Here is a 24808-nt window from a genome sequence, read left to right as displayed (position 1 = left end):
ACTAATTATAATTAAGTAGCAGCTATTGATAATTATACTAAAAAACTGTATCATTTGGTGACTTTAATAAAATTGCTACGAGTAAAACTAGTCTTCTTAATAACATTGACTTAACCAATAGTTTATTACCAATTGTGGGAGATTGCTGTTATTAGGAGAGGATGAACAAACCATTATTGCATATGATATTTTCCATACCTGTTGCAATGATGCAGACTATTACAATTATTCAAATTATGAAGCCTTACATAATGTAAGACAATTTCAACAACTGGTTTGCTGTTTATCATACATCGGATTGGGGCATGACAATTGCCACCACTATACATTTAGACTGATGTGTAAGGGTCACCTTCAATGGTCCAACGAAGTCAAGACCCCATCTCTCAAACAATTCTTGGGGCTGTGAAGGAAATAGAGGCATGAACGTGTTAGCATGTATCACATTCCACTACTCACTCATGAGCATCCGTATGCAATGTTGGCCACCATAGTTTCGTCAGTAACCCCTTACGTGCAGTGGTGTCTGGTCCCATGTGGTTTTTTGCCAACCCTTCATCAGACTCCTTCACGCTTTGGGAATTTCCTCTTGCATGATGCATCTGTGTAGCACCTGGTCAGGTTCCATCTTGTGCAACAACTTGTTAATGAGTTGGAAGGTCTTGCCGTTGGAAAAGTGAAAGTGTACAGGTACTAACCAATGCTCTCCTACCATGGCGGCAATACAACAATCTGGAATAGATGAGCATTTGGAAAGTCCTTATTGACCTCGTCAAGTGGCTCTCTCGACTTAATCTGTGATAGCTGATTAGTGATCACATGGCTCTTCCCTTGCCGCACGATAATAGCAAAATTTGTGGACTGAGTACACCTTGCCCAATGCCTCTCTCTTAGTTGTGTTGTAGTTGCTTTCAGCCTTGGAGAGTAGGCGACTAACAAAGAAAATTAGGTGGTCGAGTCCCTATACGCTCACTTGTGCTAGTGTAGCCCTGATTGCATAATTGGAGACATCAATGTGCACATGAAATTCCTTGTCCCAATCTAGGTACGCCAAGATCGGTGCACTGACCAATCTTGACTTTATTTCATTGAATGCCTTCTCTTGTTCATCTCCCCATATGAACGGTTCCCCATTCCGTGTCAGCATGTTCGATGGTTACGAGATTTGGGCAAAGTTCTTTATGAACCTTCGGTAGTAGCCAACGTGCTCGAGGAAGGATTTTACTCTTGTTATGTTTTCGGGGGCATCCATTGGGATGATGACCCCTACCTTGTCAGAGTTTGTCTTCAGTCCTTCCTTGCACACTATGTGGTCGAGCAATTTTCCTTGCGGCACCGTAAATCTACACTTTTTTGGATTTAGAGCTAGTTGTGCCCTTCGACACCCTTCTATACATTCACAAAGTGTGGTGAGATGAGTCTCTTGCTCACTATATATTGACCAATCGTCCAGAAATGCCTTGAAATTTCCCACTAACTTCTTGTCAAAGATGTGCAATATTATTTGTCGGAAGGTAGCTGGGGCATTGCACGAGCCGAAGGACATCCTGCTATAAGCATACACCCCTTCTACCACAAAGGTAGTCTTTGGTTTGTCTTCTTCAGCAATGCTTATCTGGCTGTACCCAATGAAACTGTCCATGAAGGATTATATCTCGTGGCCTACAACCTCTTCCAGTATGGTGTTTGTGAATAGGATCGGGAAGGGGTCTCTAATCGTCATTGCATTGAGACACTTGAAGTCCACACAGATCCTTATCTGATTTGCTTCCTTCTTGAGGGATATGATGATTGGCGAGACCCACTCACTTGTTTCCACCTTAAAGATTATACCTGCCTCTAGCATCTTTCCAATTTCTTTGTGCACCTTGGCGGCGTAGTTTTTATTCATTTAGTAGGGCCTCTTTCGTACGGGTTGTGCACTTGGTACAAGGGGGATTCTATGTATGCACAATTTTGGATTATCCCCCTTAAATCCTTATATGTCAACGTGATGGTGTCCTTGTACTCTATGAATATTTTGAATGCAACTGCCTTAAGTGTGAGGTTCTAGTCTTCACCGACCAATATTACCTTCGGATTGTCTTCATCACCCAGATTCACCTTCTTCACACTTGGCTCTTCATACTTTATGATTTTTTCTCTTTCAAAATGGTGCGCCGACGTGTCATCCACTCGTGCCACTCCCTCCTTATACTCTTCATAGTCTGGGGGGAAAGTAGCACTCTCTGTACCCTTGTCAACTTCCTCGATCTCCTCTATTTGTAGCATTATCCACTTGGGGTCACTCTGTAGTCCTCCATTTGCTAGTGAAACAACCCGTTTAGAGAACTCATTTAATTGTCTGAGTAGTCTTCCAATTCAAGTACTTCTTCGTCGTTAGGTTCCATTACTCTCCGCCCTTCATTCATTGCGAGATTGCCATCTTCAAACTTGGAGTCATAGGATGCCAGTTCTTATTTCACCGTCTAATTCCTTAGGTCAATGACATACTTTCTCCCTTCACTCTTGATCGAAAGTATCTTTCACTTTCGGTTTTGGTTTGTCTTGGTAGTGATCAACCAACCTCTCCTAAGGAGAGCGTCATATGCATTCTTTGCCAATGGGATAACTATGAAATCTAGGAAGAAATATTGTGTGCCATTTGTTACTTTTTGTGCCATCAATGTCCGCAGTGGCTTAATGCCATGCTGGTTGACACCCACAAAATGGAAGCTTGGCGGCCAGAGTGTTGGCTTCCCCAAACATTTCCATGTTTCCTCCGACAACACATTGATGCTCGAGCCTTCGTCGATGATGGTGTTTGTGAGATTCCTTCGCTATCTCCATCTCAATGACGGTCGGCTTCCTCCCAATGCTCATCGTCAATAACATAGGATTAGTGGCCAGGTCACCAGATGGCTTCACCATTGATTCCTTTTGTGGCTTGCATTGTTCTTGGCTGACTGTATCATCATCGACTATATTGGTGATGGCCATTTTCAATTGTGGCATGGTTTGTAGAAGGTCGGTTACCCTTATGAGAATTGTGGTTTGCAGCACTTGTCGTACTATGTTCTTAGATTTTGATCGTAGCGGAGTACTGGCGGCTTCATTTGTGGCTCTTTTTTCCTTTGCCATTGCTCGTTCCACATTGGCTTTGGCTTCTCAAAGTCTTTCCTTCTACGTACGGGGATTTGGATATACTGCTTTCTTTGTTTGCAGCCTAGTGATTGCCAACACTTCCTCATTTGGCTCTTCCACAACCAACATATTTACCCATTTCTATTTTGGCAGTCGGCATCTTTATGGTTTCCAAGTCCACACCACTTGCACAACATGCCTGATTGGTTTGACTGCTTTGGCATTCTTGGGCAAAGTGACTCTATTCATTACATTTTCAGCACTGTATCATGGGTCTCCCCTTCGTGTCATATTGTATTCTTCTCCTTGGCCCATTGTTGTTATTATTATTATTGTAGCGATTGTTGTTCCCTCGCTTGTTACGATATCCGCCAGGGGATGCATTGGAATTGGTAGGTGGTTTTTGTGGTGTGGTCAACGGGGCAAAGGGCACTTGTGTGCTTCTTGTTTTTAAGTTGTACAGGCATTCCTTGATGGAATGTCCTAGTACTTGACAAATGTCACAAAATAGTTTCTTCAGATAGGTCATTTTTGTGTGAACTTCTACCTTATAGTTGGTGCACCACATTTTTTAACTTTCCTTCGTCCCTTCTTTCTTAGCCTTTAATTCCTTCATCATTTGTAGCATATCCTATCTGAGGGCTTGTACTGTTTCGGACTTCCTGTCACTGCCACCATCCTCTGTGCCTTTATCATCACTTGCTTTCTTCTTTCCCCATGATGTTTTATTTTCGCTTTCAATGTCCATCGCTCAATTGTAAGCATCGACGTATGAGGATGGGGGTACCACCTTCATCTTCTTTCTTAGTGAGGGGATCAATCCCTCATTTTATCTAGCAACTCCTTGAGCCTATGATTGTAAGCTGTCACATTCTCATGCTTTCCTTGTTTGGTGTTATAAATTTCCACTACAATTTCAGTATCATCCCTTAGGAGTTTAAATTCCTCCTGGAATGCCTTCTTTAGGCTATCCCATGATTCTACGTGTTTCTCTTCTAATTCTAAGAACCAATCAATGGCCACTCCCTTTGATTTATTGGGAAATGACCTCAACCAATAATCTTTATCCAATTGACTACTTGCCAACCATATTGTTTCACATGTCTTGCAATGCCTTGTAGGATCCTCTGATCCATTCCCTGTGAACTAGGGGAATTTTTGCTTGTCCACACTTGGACTTGCTAGGGGGATCACCATTGTTCTCACACGAAGTGTACTGTATGCCCAGGACCAGATTGGACTGTTTTGCTCTCGACGTTCTAGTGCATCACTTGCACTCTTAGCCACATGCAAGCCCTCTACACGTCCATCGTTTGCGTCCTCCGCACCTTGGCTACCTTCCTCATTTCTCAACTCCCCCCTCCTCGGGGTGTTTGGCTCAAGCCCCTTATTCTTAGTTCCTCTGTTATAGATAGGTTCTTAATGTAGTGCAGATTGGTTTCAAATATTTTGGCAACCTCGTCCTCGAGGTTTTGTTCTTCATCTTCTTCATCATGTACCAACTGTATGGATGGGCTGCTCTTTGTGGACTCACTCTCGGAGTCTTCGTCTGACACTAATTGTACGAATTGGTTGTGTACCAGGTTTGTAAGGTCTTCGTTTACTTTGCTGGGGAGTGGTAGGTTCTTGGCAACTTCCTCCCACTCCACGTACGAGGTGTTGTGTCGTCTCTTCCAGGTAGTTCTCTGTAGTTGTCTCTCTAGAGTCCAGACTACAGCTTCGACTGACACTTCTACTCCTTGCCAGAATTTGTGGTTCCTCGATGATTCTCCGTAATCGCCATTGTTCACTTTGTTCTTTAAGTTTGAGAGGCCTCCTCATCGATCCCTCTCCCTCCCTATGGCTATTTTGCGAACACTGTTCTTTCCTTATTTGGTTGTAGAGGCATTAATTGCTGAAGGTACGACGTCTACTTCTGTCAGGATCCTCTTCCTCCCTTTGGTTCCTTCCTCACACCATTGTAGTATTTGTTACTGATGTTGCTCTCGATCCATTTCCTCCTGACGATCTTGTAGGTCAATGAAGTTTTGTGCCAACAACCTTGTAAGTCTTTCAAGAAGGTTGTAGATCACGTTGTTCACTTTCGATTTGTCATGGATGACGCTCCTAGGGACCGCTCTCTTGAGAGCTTCCCTTTGAACGTACTGATTGATGGATATATCCCACAAGTGTACCAGATCCCGCATCAATCGATCCTCAATCGTGTCTTCCTCTTCGTTAGTTTTCGATACCAATACTTGTTGTTCGAATGGTCGGCCCATTACAGTGCCAATCTGCTTGTCGCTATACTACCTCTTTGTGGCTTAGATCTCCAACTTTCGATTTGGCAACGATGCCAAAATGTTTACTCCCAAAGGGAACTAATTTATATTGATGTAATATTCCTACTATTTTTTTTTGTTTTTAGCAATAAGAGTTACAAGCAAACACCATAACCCGTTAAGGTTAGAGAAATAATCCAAACTGCTGAAAGGGAACCCTTCCACCTTTTGTTCACCGAGAGCCCAATCTGGGAGGGTGAGAGCATACAGTGTTCTGGAGATTGATAGCACCATGAATCGAACTGAAATTACAATGCACGGGCGGCAAGCCAGCCCCTTCTACTTATCGAACAGGATAGAAACTGAACTCTTGGCGGTAAACCAGCCAAGGGAAATAACAAGAAACTGAAACTCAATCACTCTATTGCGTATTTCAGCGGGAGGACATCACATTAAGCTATCAGTCTACTGCATATTTTAGCGGGAGGACAATTGCATAAAACTTATCACTCGACCACTTATTCAATGGGAGGGCTGAGTACATAAACTGAATTACAAAGCAAGAAGGCGGCTAAGCTAGCCTCTTCCACTTATGCAGTGGGAATTACAAATAAAAAGAGCAAGAATGATTGATCAGTACTACTGAAACAGTTTTACAAAAATAGAGATATGAGAGAAGATAAGAAGGTTAATGCTGATCTCAAACAATCCACTATCAAAATCACACCACACTTGAACATTACTGCTGTTCTAATTCTGCAAGCTAGAAAACACACTATTCAGTCACTACCGGAAACACCAAAACACTCATAACTTTCTCAAAACTAATCGGAATCACACCAAATAAAATGTAAATGACTAATATAACATAGGCAACCAATCCAATACCTCAAACTCGCAACTTGGAAGCCCCAAATGTGTTGCACGCATCCCAAGATAAGTCTGAAAATGGCGCTACAACAGCCAACTTCGATTTGCAACCAAAAATTGTGATGACCACCAAAAGCCACGCCAAGATAGGAGAATGATTGTCTTCCCAATACGCTTCCAAAGAGACGATACCCAGAACGACGCAATCACTTGGTCAAGAGGTATGAGCAAAATATGGTTTCAGCAACTCTGCGACCAGCAACAAGGAAACACTCCAAAATCCACACAAAACTCTCCACAATTTGCAGAACGCTCATGGACAACACTGGAATTACAGGAACACAGCTAGGTACTATCTTCCAAGTACGAAATTGAGACTTAGCTAGGGAGCCACACTTCGAAGCTCAGATTTTCAATCGCCAAACCGACAACATAACAATGCAATTTCGTAAGATATCCAAATGGGAGGCCAAGCACCTGTATATATAGTTTTTTCCTCTGAAATTCAAATGTAAATGCTCCCAAATTCACCTCACCAATTTGCATTTCATTTCATTCTCACATGGCGTCCAAATGACATTTCATTTATTTCCCAAGATGGGCGCCCAAGTTGCATTTTAACCAATAATTCAACAAGTTCGAACTTGTTTAAGTCTTCAATAATAACTTAATGCATTCTTCAAATTTCAATGCCTAACTTAGGAAAATATAACATTGATATTAGATAAAAATATGTCTTTTCCTAAGTCGCCCAATATATCATTAATCAGTAATAAAATAATTAAAATATTAAACCTTAGGATAAGAAAATAATATTTAATTAAATCACTTATGACTCCAATACTGATTATCAACAAAATCCAACATGAAGCTGAGCAATGAAGACCACTGAACTGCTACAGGATCAGGACCCTGTCCAAACTGCTAAAAATAGAATTGCTCAATACTGCCACTTACTAAAAATAGTAAGTCATGAAATACTCCTCCGAAAAACATGATCTTCGCACCCAGAGAAAGAGCTTGGAAAGCTTAGTAAGACAACATCATCCAAACAACCAAACCCTAACTCGCTAAAAATAGTAAGTTCTCACTTCACCAAATAATCAAATGCATGTTATACCACCTTGGAGCTCATGAAAAACCCAGAAGGAAACCATAGATAAAATTGAAGAATACCCTACTGATAAACCCTAAAAAGCTCGAGCAAAGCTCCACAAAAGTTGGAAACCCTAATTCTCCTTTCCAAATAGCCTACGGGTCTCCGGAATAGGCCAATGGATCATTGAACTAATCACTGCGGAGAAGGGGACATTACAATTGAGCAGAGTAAATAGTAAATAGAACATATCATATGGCAATATAACATAACAATAATAAACATAAGATTATGGCCAGAAAGATGTATCCTTTTATTTAGAATGTAATGTGTACAATCAATAATAATAGTTTCCAAGACAACCATGAAGTATATATAGTACCTGGCAAATTGATTAAGAGTACGAACCATCAACAACTACCAACTATTCAAAAAGAAATGTCATTACATGGCCAATTATTACTTAACAAAACATTATTTATGAACTATGGCAAAACTGTTGACTATCGAAAGTACATCACATGAATAGGAAACAAAATTGTATGCCTGTGCATACTTTTAGGTCTGCATACTGCTATCTAGATCTTGCTACACATGATCATCTACGCATGAGAACTTATCCCACTCTTTCACTTCTAGTAAACTTATCATTGATTGACCATATTTCCAAGAAGTTTGGTAGTTAAAGGATCTCTATAATCAGCTACTCTCCAATTAAAATTTTTTACAATATCATCGACGTCTATATTATCTTCCATTCAATCTTAAGAAGGCAATTTTTACAATGTTCTCAATTGTAGCTGTTGTTTGCGTCAATTTTTAACATAGGAAACTGCCACTACCATTGGAAGTTACCTTTGACTTTACTCGATTTGGCACAAATTGTTTTGCCACTAATACTATTTCGTAGCCTCGATGCTAGTGATTGACAAGAGGTTGTTAGATATCCTCCAATCTCTTGTGTCTCCATCCTCTAGTGATTGCTCTATGAAAATTGATTTATTGTCGAAAGGAATAATGGTTCTTAAGAATGTGAAGTGAAGCCATGTAGTGGTGTTGGTGTTTGCGCAAAAAAGAAGCAAAGTGAGTGCCATATTGAATTTGAGCATCTCCATGCTTGCTTTGGCTGTATACACACAATATCCCATTACTTTGAACACATCATTGTTTTTGTACTATATATAATAGTTAACTAAAGGACCATCACTCATGCCCGCTACCAATTTGTGCATTTGAATATCCTCCAATCTCGTGTCGCCATCATCTAGTAATTGCTTTGTGAAAATTGATTTTATTGTTGAAAGGAATAATGGATCCTAAGAATGTGAAGCGAAGCCATGAAGTGGTGTTGGTGTTCACGCAAACAAGAAGCAAAGTGAGCACCATGTTGAATTTGAGCATCTCTATGCTTGCTTTGGCTGTACACACACAATGTCTCATTGCTTTGAACACATCTTTGTTTTTGTACTATATATAATAGTGAACTAGAGGACCATCACTCATGCCTGCTACCAATTTGCGCATTTGAATCCACTTAGTGGATAATGCTGGAACTTTCATGCAATATTCATATTATGTCCACTTTTCATGCAAAACTACTCTCTCATTATGCAAAATATATTCAAAACATATTTGGGTTTTGTTCTCTTGTCTAAGGTCTCTTGAAAATTTGAAATTTTAATTTTCGTTAAGTATTGAGAGAGAAATCATGATTTTACTGAACTACAATAAAGGATATATTTGGATTCCCAAATTTGTTTGGATACCATGAGCGAGATTTGGGCATAAATTATAGAAGCCAAATAAAAAAAATTGCACACATAATTTTATGCTTCAATTATTTTACTTTGTTTAATAAATTTGCATATTTATAGAAGTTTAACTCCTTAATTATAGGAGATATAGTAATCCTCCTATAATCATTTCTTTCTATAGCTAACAACTTGTATATTACAATCTTGTGCAATAATTCTACATACACGATATTTTAGTATTTAAACTAACAAACCATAATGGATATTCTTAATGAACTAATGCTCCTAATACTTATAATAAATACATTAGTTGTTATTACAAATCTCCTTATTTCATTCAGTCACACATTATTTGCCTAACCCATATGAACTATAATGTGAATTCTTAACACAATTGACATAGAGGATCCTTTGTTTGATGGCTTTTCCTTTAGTAAAACTTGAATTACCTACTCCACTCTGAATTCATTGTCATCAATTGTAGAGGCTCATGCATCCCAAGCATCCTCTCTAACAAAATAAAGTAACTCAAATATATTGTCTCCGTAGGTTTGAGTAATTACTTATTTGAAAATGTTTTGAAGAGAGGAAGTAAGGTGTGGTGGTTGCAAATGAATATTTGAATATCTTCAGCTTTTTCTAACACTTGCTTCATCTAAATCTATTTTCCCTATGTCTTTTAATGCATTGTTCAATGCATGAATATAACATGGGGTCCAAAAGATGTGCTTGTAAGTACCCTTTACCATCATGTTAGCCAATTTGCACACGTGCTGAATTAGTGGCAAATTAACATTAGAATATTCTTCGTCTAAGAGGGTAGTGCGTAGTTTATGATCTCCAAGGGGGGCAAATGAAGGACCGACAAAGGCTACATCTTTGATTGTTTGTTTAAAGAGGAATAAGCACATGAAATGGGATGGCATGGATATAAATGTTTTTGGCAATGGGAGAATTTGCTACATCCTATGCTTGTACATTAAACATATTTGCAACTGTCCTTGTCTTCTCACTACCACTAATCTCCCTCTTTCCTCTTGTGGCAGTATCACTACTACCACTACCAATCATGGATAGCATAGGCATAGATGATTGTTTTGAAGAATGTATTGGCATTGTCACACCTTCAAATCTCATTTCTGCCTCCATGTGCAATCTATGAGTCTCTACCTTCTCATCCTTCTTTATTTCTTTACAAACCTTAACTTGATGGCTTGAAACACAAGAAATGAGACCATACCCTTGTGTAGTTCCCTCTAAAATCTATCTTGCAAATGTGATACAACCACACCCTACTCCCCCTTGAATTTTTTTTAGTATCTAGGGTTGTCAAAAATTGGAGAAGAGGTTTTTGGGTCAAAAGGGCCTTTTGCATAAGGCTTCAAGGCAATGGAAGGGCAGTCTAATGGATTTGGTAATTGTTCACCTCCACCCCTCAACATCTCCACACTTTGATGAGGTTAAAATTCTTATGTTTATTTCAGTTTCTTCCACTTCATTGTCACTACTATCATTCTCAATGTTGCTCATGTTTTTTTTTTTGAAATCTAATGCAACTTTCAACTAAAAAATGAAAAAAAAAAGAACATACATTTCTTACTTCAAGATCTGAAAAAATTTTGCAAAATAATAAAAATGATAGAATGATTTATCTCTTTGAAGAAATTATTGTCTCACTATCAATGATGCCCTAGATTCAACCTCTTTTCTATCTGCTCTTTTGTAATGTCTCCTTGTTAAGCTCTGACAGCTTGGCAACCGTTAGCCTATTCAGCGGGTTCCCATAGGCTAATGTGGTTTGGTTAGGGAACTCTTTGGGACTTGGAGACCTGGTAGTTCAGCTTATCCGACATTTACAGGTATTGCTTTGAGCTCAATCCGGTAGGCTGTGCATTAAGATACTTTCTAGGATGGTTTTCAGTTAATCGGTTCGTTTTTACTATTTTTTACCAGTGTTAGCTTGGGTACCGACTTGGTCAATTGGCAGTAGGTTCACTTTTGGAGGGTTGGTGATTTCATTTAACGTTGATTATTTGGTGATTAGGGGAATTTTGGTAAATAATGTTAATACTATAAGTTGAATTACATATTTAACACTAGTTTAATATATTTAAGTAACTTCATAAAGTGTCGTCTAGGGGACATAAGGGGACATTTTTAAATAGTAAATTTAAGTTGTTTTTTGAAGGGGACACCTACATGGGAGACATAAAGGGGGATGCTTTGGAAATTTGACAAAAGGATATTGCTGGTTGAACAAAGTTCTTCCAAGGGCTTTGTGAGGATGAAAACCTCACAGAGGACATCTACTGCGAAAGTGAAAGATCTTTCTTGGTGGATTTTGTGGGTAGTTTCATTCAAAGACTATGGAGGAGCTTTATTTGCAAAGATTTTCAGTTTGTATCTCTGAGTTGTTTTGAGAGAGGATTTATTGATAAATTCATAAGCACAAAGGAGTAGATTTGAAGACATTTATGAACCGGCAAGCTAGGGTTTTGTTAAGGGCTTTGAATTCCTCCAAAATTGTACTTCTTCCCACAATGATTGATGCCCTTGTCTTGACTAACTCCAGTCACTGCCAACATGCCCTAAAACTATCCAAACCCAAGGCTTTTGGCTCCAAAACTCCCCATGCCCCTCCTCAAGTTGTACGACCAACAAGAATGAAGGAAATCTGCAATAAATGTCTTTAAATATGCTCTTTTGTGCTTACGAAATTATCAATAAATCCTCTCTTGAAACAACTTAGAGATACAAGTTGAAAATTTTTGCAAATAAAGCTCCTGTGTAATCTTTGAATGAAACTACTTGCAAATCCACAAGGAAAGATCTTTCACTTTTGTAGTAGATGTCCTTTGTGAAGGTTTTTATTCTCACAAGGCCCTTGAAAGAACTCTGTTCAACCAGCAATATCCTTTCATTAAATTTCCAAAGCATCCCCTCCCAAATGAGCTCCTAAAGTCTTTTTATTTCTTCCTCCAATTCCCACACCCAACTTTGGGAATTAAATATTTGTTTTATTTAATAAAATCCCCCGTCTCCTATATAGGCATCCCCTTTAAAAAACAACTTAAATTTACTTTTTAAATTGTCCCCTTATGTCCTCTAGACACCACTTAATAAAGTTAGGTAAATATTTAATTTAACTTATAACATTAATTTTATTTAAAATAGTTCCCCTGATCACCAAATATCACCAAATAATCAACATTAAATGAAATCACCAACCCTCCCAAAGTCAATCCGCTGCCAACTGACCAAGTTAATGCACAAGCTGGCTCTAACTGAAAATAGTAAAATTAGATCAATTGTCTGAAATTGTCCCAAAAAGTGTCATAATGCATATCTTATTGGATTGAGCTCAAAGCAACACCTGTAAATGTTGGATAAGCTGATATACTAGGTGTCCAAGTCCCAAAGAGTTCCCTAGCCCAACCACATTAGCCTATGAGAATCTGCTTTATAGGCTAATGCTCGCTAGACTGTTAGTGCGTAGGAAGGGGATTATAGTCCCCCCTCCCCAAAATTGCTTGTCCCCAAGCAATTGCAACTCTGGATGTTGCAAAATTTGTTCACTTTTCCATGTCGCATCCTCAATGGCAGATTTTTCTACTTAACCAGATATTCTTTAGTGGTCCTCTTCCATAGAATATGTTCCCTACTGTCGATAATTTCGTTAGGGATTATGATCATAACACCCAAGAAATGAGACTATACCCTTGTGTAACTCCCTCTAAAATCTGTCTTGCAAATGTGATACAACCACACCCTACTCGCACCCTGAATTTTTCTTTTTATTATGTAGGGTTGTCAAAAATTGGAGAAGAGTTTTTTTGGGTTAAAAGGGCCCATTGCATAAAGTTTCAAGGCAATGGAAGGGCACTCTAATGGATTTGGTGGCTGTTCACCTCCATCCCCCAACATTTCCGCACTTTGATGAGGTTGAAACTCTTACATTTATTTCAGTTTCTTCCACTTATTGTCACTATTGTCATTCTCACTGTTGCTCATGTTTTTTTTTTGAGATATAATACAACTTTCAAATGAAAAATGGAAAAAATAAATAAAGTCAGACATTTCTTATCTTAAGTTTTGAAAAAAATTGCAAAAAATTAAAATGATAGAATGTCTTACCTCTTTGAAGAAATTATTGTTTTACTACCAATGATGCCCCACATTCAACCTCTTTTCTAGCTGTTCCTTCAATCGCTATTAAAATTTTTGGTTTTTCCTTCAAAATCTGCTGCTATATTTTTGCACAAACAAAAAATGCATTTGCATTGAAATGAAGCTGTTTGTCATTATCTAGGCGAGTTGGGGTGTGGATGCCCACAAAGAAAGAATAAAATAATGTTTTTTTAAAATTTTGAGTGTTTTTTTTTGGTACCTTTTGGTGGGGACGATTACTCGTCCCCTTTTTCCCTCTATCACATCCTTGCATTTCGGAGATGTTTCTTGTGATTTTTTGATTTTTGGGGATGGCCCAAGGACGTCTTCTAGGTGTCCCCCTATCTTTGAAGCATCTTGGAAATGGGGATGCACCTAAAAAGGCTGAGAATGCATCCCTGGGTTTTGTTGGAAAAAGTTCAAAGAATAAAAAAATGTTGATCTTGCATTCAGCATGGCTCAAAATGATTTTTAATTTTTCATTGCGTGGAACTAGAGTGGGGGTTTGGGGGCAAGACCTCATTTTAGGTGTCTAGTGGGATCTAGGGGCAGTGGCCTTAGTGGGGTTGAGGAGAAATGCCCCTTGTGGGGTCCAAGATTAGTACCCTTGGGCACTCCTTGTCATGATACAAGGTTGAGTTGAGGGTTTGAGTCCTCCATTAAAGCCTTTGGTGTTGGTGTTGGAAATAAGCCACACCCGGACTGACAATGGACTGGTCCAAGAGGGGCCAGTAGCTCAGTGGTAGAACACTCCAGCAGTGTATGGAAGGTCCTAGGTTCGAGTCCTAGCTGGTCCATGTCTCAACATGGTATCAGAGCCAGGTCCAGGCTAGGAGCCCCAAGCACATGAGAGGTGTGGCTTAAGGGGGGGTGTTGGTGTTGGAAATAAGCCACACCCGGACCGACGATGGACTGGTCCAAGAGGGGCCAGTAGCTCAGTGGTAGAGCACTCCAACAGCGTATGGAAGGTCCTAGGTTCGAGTCCTAGCTGGTCCATGTCTCAACATTTGGGACCACACAAACCTTCATGGTCCATGCCATATTGCTTTTGACCATCTTCCAAAAGTTCTCCAAGCCCTTCAAGAAGTTCTTGACTTTCATGCTTCTATATTTCAGAATTTTCAAATTTTATTCTTTCCCCCCCTGATTTTCACAGAGCTGGCTGAGTCTACCTGTTGGGGCTTGCAAGGTAGGCTCAATTGAGTCTGACCGGACTCTCTGGCTACCCTGGTCATGAGTCTTGAGGCGTTGGTTTGATCAGCTCAGCTTGGGATTTGTTGAGTCTGGGTGAGTCTAGTAGCTATGATTACATCTTTGAAATCTTTCTGTGCTGTTATAATTCAAGTTCAGTTAGCTTTGTCTCTCAAATTAAAGTATCTGGTCTTCATTCAGTATCATGCAAAAGAACTATTGCATATGAGATTGCTACTATATGCTGCACACTGTCTAGGGAAGCTATCATGTGACTTCATCAACGATACAGGTGGAGATTTAAGGCATAGAAGGATGTATTTTTTAGTTTTTAGACATTTAGGACTCTAAGATCTTTCAAAAACTGTTTGGGGATTTTTCAAAGGATCAATTCAATTGGAAATCTATCCAGCCTTTTACACATTTGTTTCCTTGTATCAAAGGGTCCAAAACAAAAGATAAAAAAAGCTTTACTGTGTTACTAAGTGAGAACAGTTCTTGGTTGATTTTGACATTATAAGTATCTTGTGGGGGACAAGACATGTTTTGAAAGTATCAGCCGTAAATTATGATATTAAAAAAATGATGGAATAAAGAGTAATGGGTACTGATGGCCAGCTCTTTTTGCTGGATGCCCAAATGTTTAACAAAATTATATTAACTGTTTTTTCAGGTTATTGCTCTGTGTCAAGCTCCATTTCTGATGGAGGATCCTAATGTGGACCTTCTGTTCCCAGCCGATGCGATTGCAAGAGCCAGACATTATATTGCAATGACATCAGGTGGTCTTGGTAAGTACCGTTGGATTATTGATGGTCATATTTTTGACAGCTATTTTAAATTAGTTCTCTTTAGTGTTGTTTATTTCTGAACATGTTCATCATATGCTTTCAAGTCAACTATTTTTTTTCCAAGAAGAGGAAATGGTCATATGGTTTTGATATAACCATATCACACCACAAAGCAAAAAACTAAAATACAAATGCTTCATGCTAGTTAAGAACATTCCACTAAACCATGCAAACTGCTGTGAATCTCTGTTTAGTTATCTTCAGAAATAGTTGTCTACTTATATATCATAGAACTTAATATCTAGAAAGGATGTTTCTAGAAAAGGCCTGTGATAGGAATCACACTAAGTGATCCATCATTATGATGAAGATGGATTACATAATGTTCAGAATGTTGAATAATGAAATTCCTATTCCAAGTTTTCCTAGAAGCATTCTTTCTAGTTGTGATGGATTATGGAAGCTTGAAAACACTAACTAAATATCTATTTTTGAGATTCAAGGTAGTTATACTCGTAATGAATCATAAATCACATGGCCTATTGTGCTCGAAAGCGTAAAGATGTAGTTTAAAGGTCCTATCTGAAGTATGCATATAGTTAAAAGAATCACATTGATAAGTCCCATGGAGTGATTTATAATGGTCGTGTGAAACCATTATATAGACTTCTATCCTCCAAAATTGACCAACGTGCATCTGGTTGAACAAGACCACCCTTTGGGCTCTTTAGAACATTCAGAACTGGCTGATAGTTCCCAGTGATTGGTTACCAACCTTTTTTTTACTGCCCTGCAAGCTGACCTCATAAATGACATGGAACCACTATACTGCCTGAAGAATTGAAATATGGTGTTATCATGCATCATTAAATCCTTTTCAGCCATAGCGGGAAACAATCTCAAAAAGTCTAGGAGGGATGCTGCTATATTGATGGTTATTGAGTAACCACCTTCTTAGTTTTATTATTAAGTAACCACCTTATTTATTTAAATTGAATGACGAGAAAATGGAGGCACTAAATTGGTGAAAAACTTGATTGAATCATTCTTCCTGAGAGCTGAATCACCAATGATAAGCAAAAAAAGTAAGGGGAATTGATACGACTTGTTTGGACCATTTACCAGTCGTTTGTTTTTGAAAAACCAGATCCAAATTTTCAAAAAATGCCTTGATTTTGATTTGAGAGAATGTAATAAAATCATGTAATACTGAGGCAGCAAACTGCACACTAGTGGAAGATCGATGACTTCATATAGGACAATGTGATGTAAAATTTTATGGAAAAACTCATTTTGTTGAAGCCCAAATCATAGTGTTGGAATAAAGGCAAATTTTAAATTTATAATTATTTCTCTCAACTCGTTTCAATGGTCATCAAGCATAAGATAAACGACAACCTAATTTGGATGGTTAGTGAGGAGAAACTCAGGTTTATCGTTTTCTCCTTTTTGCCCCATAAGTTTTTGAGCTAGATGTATTGCCAATAATCTTCTACCAAAGATTTTGGGAAATTATCAAAGTGGACTCTTAGCTTTGGTTGAAGAATCTAGGAGGAATAGGAAAATGTTTCATCAATTGAACACCACATGAAAAATAATTGAGTGAATTAGTTACGAATATACAACTATATATAAAGGAATTACAAGAGGTGTTCTAAAAAGAACGAATCGTAAAGCTAAAGCTTCAACATGAAGCTAACAAGCTTAACACGCTAAATAAAGCTAAAAAGCTAAATAATAAAAACCTAACTATGCATCTTTATAAAAGAAGCAATAGTTGCACTTTAAAAGACTAAACGAACTAAAAAGCTAAAAAGCTAAAAAGCTAAATGACCATTAATAAAAGAACTAAATATAAATGAGTAAAATATAATTAAATATTCTAATACCCTCCCTTAATGGTTATTCTATCTACTACGCCAAGTTGCCCTCTAAATTTGACAAACTTTGTCGGTCTCAGAGACTTGGTGAGGATATCTGTAGTCTGATCTTCTGTTGGAATGTACTGCAATATCATTGATCCATCTTCAACATGCTTGTAGATGAAATGACAATGTAGCTCCATATGCTTGGTCCGCTCATGGAAGATTGGATTTTTGGCTAATTTCAGAACCCCTTGATTATCACAAAACAAGGGAGTAGGTCCTGGTTGAGACATTTGAATGTCTGCAAGCATCCTACGTAGCCAAATTGCCTCACAAGTTGCCTTAACAGTTCCCCGATACTCTGCTTCAGTCAAGGAAAGAGCTATTGCCTGATGCTTCTTGTTGGTCCATGAGACTGCCCTTGTGCCTAAGCTGAAAACATACCCATAAGTTGACTTTCTATCATCAACACAACTTGCCCAATTTGAGTCTGTAAAACCAACCAGCCCATGATGTTTGCTTCTGTTGTACAAAATGCCAAAATCAAGAGTGCCCTTCACATAACTTAGCACATGCTTCACTGCAATGCAATGTTCAGCTTTTGGGGTTGACATGAAGCGAGAAATATAGCTCACATCATAATTGATGTCAGGTCTAGTGGCAGTGTGATAGATGAGGCTGCCCACTAGTTGCCTGAATGAAGATTCATCCACTACATGTGAATTGGATTTGGCTAATAATTTCAGCCCTATCTCCATAGGTGTAGATGCAGGTTTGCAATCTTACATTCAAACTTTATCCAGCAGGCTCTTGGCATACTTTAATTGAGAAATGAATATGTGGTTATCAGTCTGCCAAACCTTTGCATCGAGATAATAATGGAGAAGTCCCAAATCTGTCATATCAAAATTCTTGCACAAATTCTGTTTGACTTGCTTGATGAAATGTGCTACACTGCCAGTAATGATGAGATCATTGATATAGATGACTAGAAATAGAATATCATCACCAATATGCTTGACATACAAATTGGGATCAGAAGGACTCCTCTGAAAGCCTTGATAAATCAAGTGCTTATCAATTTTTATGTACCATGCATGAAGAGCCTTTTTGAGGCCATAGAGTGCTTTGACTAGTCGGCATACTTGGTGTTCTTTATCAACAACCTTGAAACCTGAAGGCTGCGTCATGTAGACTTCTTGCAAATCACCATTGAGGAAGGCACTCTTGATATCCATTTGATGGACTTTCCATCCAAACTGAGCTTAGAGAGCGAGGACAAGCCGAATGGTACTCATCTTGGCTGTGGGAGCATATGTCTCGTAGTTTATGCCCTCCTTCTGTGAAAACCCTTTTGCTACTAAACAAGCCTTGTACTTATCAAAGGTTCCATCAGCTTTATACTTGACTTTAAATACCCATTTGCAGCCAATGGGCTTCTTCCCTGGTGGAAGATCTGACAACACCCAAGTGTTGTTCTTCAAAAGACTATGTTGCTCAGTTGCCATAGCTCGTTCCCACTCAGGTAGACCTTTAGCTTTTGAATATGTTTGAGGCTCATAAATATTGTGAATGTTGGCCATAAGAGCAAAATTAACTGTGTTCTACTTGCTCTTGCCTCTAGCTGATCTACCCTCAATGAGCTCATCATCATGCAAATCACCAATTGTCTTGGCCCACCACTTAGGCTGGAGTTTAGAAGTACCAACATTTGCTGCAGGATGAAGAATATTGCCTGTAATATTTGGAGCATGCTCATCTGGGTGTGGATTCAGATGTTCCTAAGGAAAGTCAGGTGGCGCAATGTCATGCTTAGGAGACCCCACAACTATAGAGTCAATCGAATCCCTCCCATTAGGTTGAGCTAAGGGAAGGTGAACACCCATACTTGTAGCCTTTAGAGGTTGATCCTTAGTGACCAAAACATGAGAAGAAGGCTGAAAAGGCCCTTGTTCTTCATCAAATACCACATCTCGATTAAATATGAGACGATTTGTGTCTACATCAATCAGTTGATAAGCCTTATGATTGTTACTGTAGCTGGTGAACATCAATTTCCAACTCTTGGAATCCAGTTTGGTGCACTTGGCATCTACAATCCAAACATAAGTTGTAGAGCCAAAAACTTTCAAATGATTGATTTTGGGCTTCCTACCAGACCAAGCTTCCTTTGGAGTCAGCTTCTTAACGACCTTTGTGGGAGACCAGTTCAGAAGATAGACTGTAGTAAAGACTACTTTTGCCCAAAGTTTCTTTGGAACATTTCTATGCTCCAACATAGATCAAGCCATCTTAGTGACTGTACGGTTCCTGTGCTCAACAACACCGTTCTACTGAGGGGTATAAGGTGTGGTAAGCTGACGCTTAATGCCATGTGATGCACCAAAGTTGGTGAAATCTGTAGAACAAAATTCCCCTCCATTATCAGATTGAAGAGTGACTATCTGATAGCTAGACTCTTTTTCCACTAAGTCCTTAAACTTCTGAAACATGCTGAACACCTATGATTTCTGTTTGAGAAAATACACCCACATGCGTCTGCTGAAATCATTAACAAACAATAGAAAATACCTGCATCCAGTGATTGATGGAGTGTTCTGATAAACAACTCAAAAATACTGAGAGGGGGGGGGGGACACAATATTTATCACGTGGAAATCCCTTTCGGGTAAAAAACCACGACACAAAATAATTATCATATGCAAAAATTGGGCACCAACTTTGTTACAATAGTGAGCTACAACTCACACATAGAGCACCAACTCTAGACAAATTAGGCACCAACCTCCCAATAAGTTTCAACTCTGAAATTAATACAAAGACTCCAACCTCTAATGGTGAAACAAACATGAATTTTCAAACCTTCACATCACAATATAAGTATTTAATTTGGCTCTGTAAACTTTTTGCAATTCCTTAATGTAGTTTGGCACAAACTTTCTTCCACTTACAAACTTCTTCAATCACTTGTAATCATAACAGCTGTAATGTCTTCAATTTAGACTAATATCAACGTTTTAACACATGAAAGCACCTTGCAGATAATAACGAACTTATTTCAGGCAACACAAAACCTATCTTCAGATTGATAATTTCTTCAATTGCAAACCAGAAAACTTCTTCTCTTCTTTGTATGCAAAAACGTGGAACAATAACATTCTTCAATATCAACACATACTCTACCCACATCTTTTCTTCATGCTAAAAAGTGATTTAACAGCCACCCACTCTCAAATCGCATACCTCACACACAAAAAAAACGAACTACAGAAGATATTTTTCCCAAATACATCAAAAAGATTCTTTAAAATTCACACACAGCCATGTCATCGACACACACACCTCAAATTAGAGATGAACACACTTTCTTATTGCATACATATATTTTTACCTCTGAAAAATTCTGTATCTGTAAGTAGTCGAAACTCACCATTTTTTACCATGATGCCTAGAATATTTCTGTTTTCTGAAAAATGGATCATCATTTACGCAAAAAGAATGTCACAACTCAGAGAAATGGCAGAACGCTGGAAAGTCATGACACATCCTCAACGTAGAGAGCACGACAAAAAAAAGCGTATTGCTGGCACAAATAAGATACATTCAACAAAATCGTTTCAAAAAGAATATAAACGTCCAAACCAATTCTCTTGAACAATAAAACATCTCTTTGCCTTAGTACTGCAATCATTTCACGACAGAAAGAAAAACGTTCTCGCATCACCCATCAACTCTAAAAAACAACGTAAACAACAAAGCAACTCCAATAAACAAACAAAATGCTTATACCAAACTTTCCAACCTTACAAGGCGCATAAATGGTTTTGCAAAACTTCACAAAAATACGTAGAAACTTTTAGAATGAAATGTGTTCATAAGCATGATGTTGAAAAAAAAACGCTCCATTATAGTAACCATATTCTGTGCATTTTTTAGAAGAAATAGAAACAACAAAAGCCTTGCCAAATGAACATCTGGCCAGTTATGAACAACACCGATCCTTTAAGGAGACACGGGAACAAAAACTTACACATAGTCAACTTAAGTTGACAACCAACTTGCTGAGAGATAAACAACTAGTGATACAAATAGACACCCAACCAAGGAGCTCAAATGCAACCAGGTAAACAATATTGACATCAATGACAAAATTCTCTACATTCTCCCCCTTTGTCATTGATGGCAACCCAAGCTTTGAAACACACTCCCCCTGTCTCACTGCTCCCCCTTTGACATCTATGACTGAACCAAAACTGAATAACAAAAACCAAAAGAAATACCTGAATTGGGGCATTAAATGTATCAATAAGAACTCCCCACCAATCTGCACATTAATGAGGATGTGGAATCACTCCTAGTTTCTGCCTTAAGAACTCAAATGTTTCCTTTGGAAGTAGTTTGGTAAATACATTTGCAATTTTTTCCTTAGAAGACACATATTCGAACTTAACAACTTGATCAGTAAATCTTGACATTTAGGATACCATAAGCCAAAATTTATTGTACCCTTAAGATATTTAAAGATCCTCTTTGCTGCTTGCACGAGTGTCTTTAGGTGTAGCTTGACACCATGCAACATATCCAACTCCCTGCATAATGTCAGGTCTAGTAGTTGTAACATAAAGAAAACTGCCTACCATAGACCTGTAATATTTTTGATTTACATTAGGACACTCATCATCGTTACTAAGTTTATATCTTTTTACCATAAGTGTATTTACAAGATGACAATCTTCCATTCTAATCTTTTCAGGATCTCTCTAATGTACTTAGTTTGAGAGATAAATATACATTCTTGAGATTGCTGAATTTGTATTCCTAAGAAATAGGATAGCTCTCCTAGCATAGACATTTCGAACTCATTCTTCATATTAGCAGAAAATTTTTCACACATACCTACACAATCACTGCCAAAGATTAGATCATCTACGTAAACCACTACAACCAAAATGTTTTTACCTTCCTCTTTCACATAAAGATTACTTTACGCAGCTCCTTTTCTGAAGCCTTGTTGCTGTAAGTATTTATCCAACCTGTCATACCAAGCACGTGGGGCTTGTTTAAGGCCATACAGTGCCTTTTTCAGCTTACAAACATAGTCAACCTTCTCTGACAAAACAAATCCATCAGGCTGTTCAACATATACATCTTCACTTAAATTTCCATTAAGAAAGACTGATTTTACATCCATTTGAAAAAAATTAATACCTTTGAAAGAAGCAAAAGCAAGAAATAATCTAATTGCTTCAAGACGTGCAACAGGAGCAAAAGTCTCATCATAATCTACTCCTTCCACTTGAGCATACCTTTTGCACTCTAACTGTGCTTTATTTCTTACAAATTGACCTTCTTCATTCAATTTATTCTTGAAGATCCATTTCGTTCCTATTACATTTTTTATCTTTGGGTCTAGGCACAAGTTCCTATGTCTCACTTTTCTGAATTCGATTGAGCTTTTCTTTCATGGCAGCTATCCAATGCGTATCTTCAGTTGCATCTTAAAAACAAATAGGGTCAAACATGGATAGAAAGGAAACATCTTTATCCTCAAAATAATTAACGTTCCTTCTTGTAGCTCTAGTTCTATTTTCAAGTAAGATTTGATCAACAAGGTGATTTCTTTGCACAAACTTAGAAGGAGTCTTAAAGAAAGTCTTACCATGATGTCTTTTTGATTCATTTTCAGAACGTATATCTACTGTCCCAAACTGCAAACTAGGAGGAGAAGTGTTTGTTACTCTTGATTGAACACTTTTAGGGCTGTTTTGTGTATTATCACTTGCTGTTCCAGCTTGTGTATGTGAAGAAGAAGGTTGGGTAGCACCTTTTGCTTCCTCCTTTTGAGCATTGTTTCCACCATTTCCATTCTCATTACAAGTGTTAGTAAGCTCATGAACTTTAACATTAACACTTTAAACAATTTAATTTAATCTTTTATTAAAGCATCTGTAAGCTCTACTTTTAGAGTAGCCCAAATAGATACCTTCATCAGATCTAGGATCAAACTTTTGTAGATTATCATCATCTCTTTTTCTATAATAGGGGCTACCAAAAATTCTGAAATACTTAACTATAGTTGGTTTACCTTTCCAAAGCTCATAGGGAGTTTTGTTATGCTTTGCTCTCAACAAACCTCTGTTCTAAATATAAAAAACTGTATGAACAACCTTTGTCTAGAAAGTGTCACTAAGTTTAGCCTCATTCATCATGCTTCAAGCCATTTTTTGAACTGTTCTATTTTTCCTCTCAACCACACCATTTTGTTGAGGTGTTTTGGGTGCTGATGTTAATTTTAGGATCATATTGATAAATTAGGATCACATAGATGATAGCAATGACATAAAACGAAATAATGAACACTAGGAACACCAAAATACCCCGGGAAAGCCTTCCTCTTGGAGGTGAAACACCGAGCTATAAATCTCAGATCTTATTATGCCATAATTGGTCAGTATCTTTACAATTCGGTTTCAGCACTTGAAGCATTTAGAACAACAGTATATGCACAATAGTATAATGAAACCAAACTAGGGCACGCATAAACTGGCTGATAACAAATGCATCAAGGATCCAATCAACTGTCTGTACTCTGAAAGATCTGCAAAATGAACTCAATTTCTTCAAGTTAGTTTCCATAGGAGTAGACATAGGTTCGCAATCCATCATCCCAAATCTATTCAGTATACTTCCTTGACTTAGAATAATTTCATTAGATCTTGCCATACTTCTAACCCTGGAAAGTAATGCATTAAGCCTAAGTCCTTCATTTCAAACTCTGAAGCTAATATTTTCTTCACGTAGAGATGAGAGTATTTTCACCTGTTAGAAATAAATCATCCAGAATTAGCATTTCACCAAAAAATACTTTTAAAGTAAAGGTTAGAATCCACATCATTCTTGCAAGATCCTAAACTAATCAAATACTTATCAATCTTCTCATACCAAGCTCAAGAAGCTTGCTTGAGGTCGTAAAGAGCTTTTTTTAATCTGCACACATGAGATTCTCTATCTTGAATCTCATAACCTTCTAGTTATTCAATATAGACAACATTAAGAAAATAGTCTTTATATCCAACTTCCAGCATGTAGCATTAGCTATAATGGTTCTAATATTAGTATATCTAGCAGCAAGAGCAAAATGTTTCCTTATAACTATGAGCTACACATCTAGCTTCATATTTTCTCAAAAACTTCCATATGGAACTCCCTCTTGATTCTTAATATAAAATTGTGGTAACTAAGTCTCATGAAGATTGCATAATACAAGAATCTAGGAAGGCAACCAACATAAGTTACCATAAATCAAAGATGAGAAATGTCAATCTTTTCCTTACTTCACTTTTACGAAATGGACCCATAGCACAATCATTATGATCATGACATACCTTCAAGTGAAGAAACCAAGCTCCCTCTGAAGCTTGAAGGCATGGTAATTCAAGAATATCTTGAAGAGAAGCATCAACATGATTAAATATCCCAATATAATGAATTAACAAAAAATAACTTATCTCTTTATTGACTAGACTTCCACCATTGACAACATATGCCAAGATTGCTCAAAAGGATATTGCCAGTCTATGTTCAACTTCAATCATAGTGTAAAGCTACACAACATTATTTAAATGTAAAATTGTTTTCCATAGTTGAATAACAGAGAGTTAGCTGTGCCTGATCATATCAGAAAACTAAG

At 38.0% G+C, this 24808-nt stretch overlaps 1 protein-coding gene across 3 annotated transcripts in view; it reads left to right on the top strand.

The window, feature by feature from the left end:
• Positions 1 to 24808, top strand: part of LOC131064581 (glutamate--glyoxylate aminotransferase 2) — a 193264-nt gene that overhangs the window by 32474 nt on the left and 135982 nt on the right. For all 3 annotated transcript variants that reach the window (XM_057998940.2, XM_057998797.2, XM_057998875.2), the window contains one exon: positions 15136 to 15253. In XM_057998940.2, coding sequence (XP_057854923.1) covers positions 15136 to 15253 — 118 coding nt within the window. The remainder of the gene's footprint in view (positions 1 to 15135; positions 15254 to 24808) is intronic.

The sequence above is a fragment of the Cryptomeria japonica genome, chromosome 4 (assembly GCF_030272615.1).
Source record: "Cryptomeria japonica chromosome 4, Sugi_1.0, whole genome shotgun sequence".
In the NCBI taxonomy this organism is placed as follows: domain Eukaryota; kingdom Viridiplantae; phylum Streptophyta; class Pinopsida; order Cupressales; family Cupressaceae; genus Cryptomeria; species Cryptomeria japonica.
This window is presented reverse-complemented; position numbering and strand designations above follow the sequence as displayed.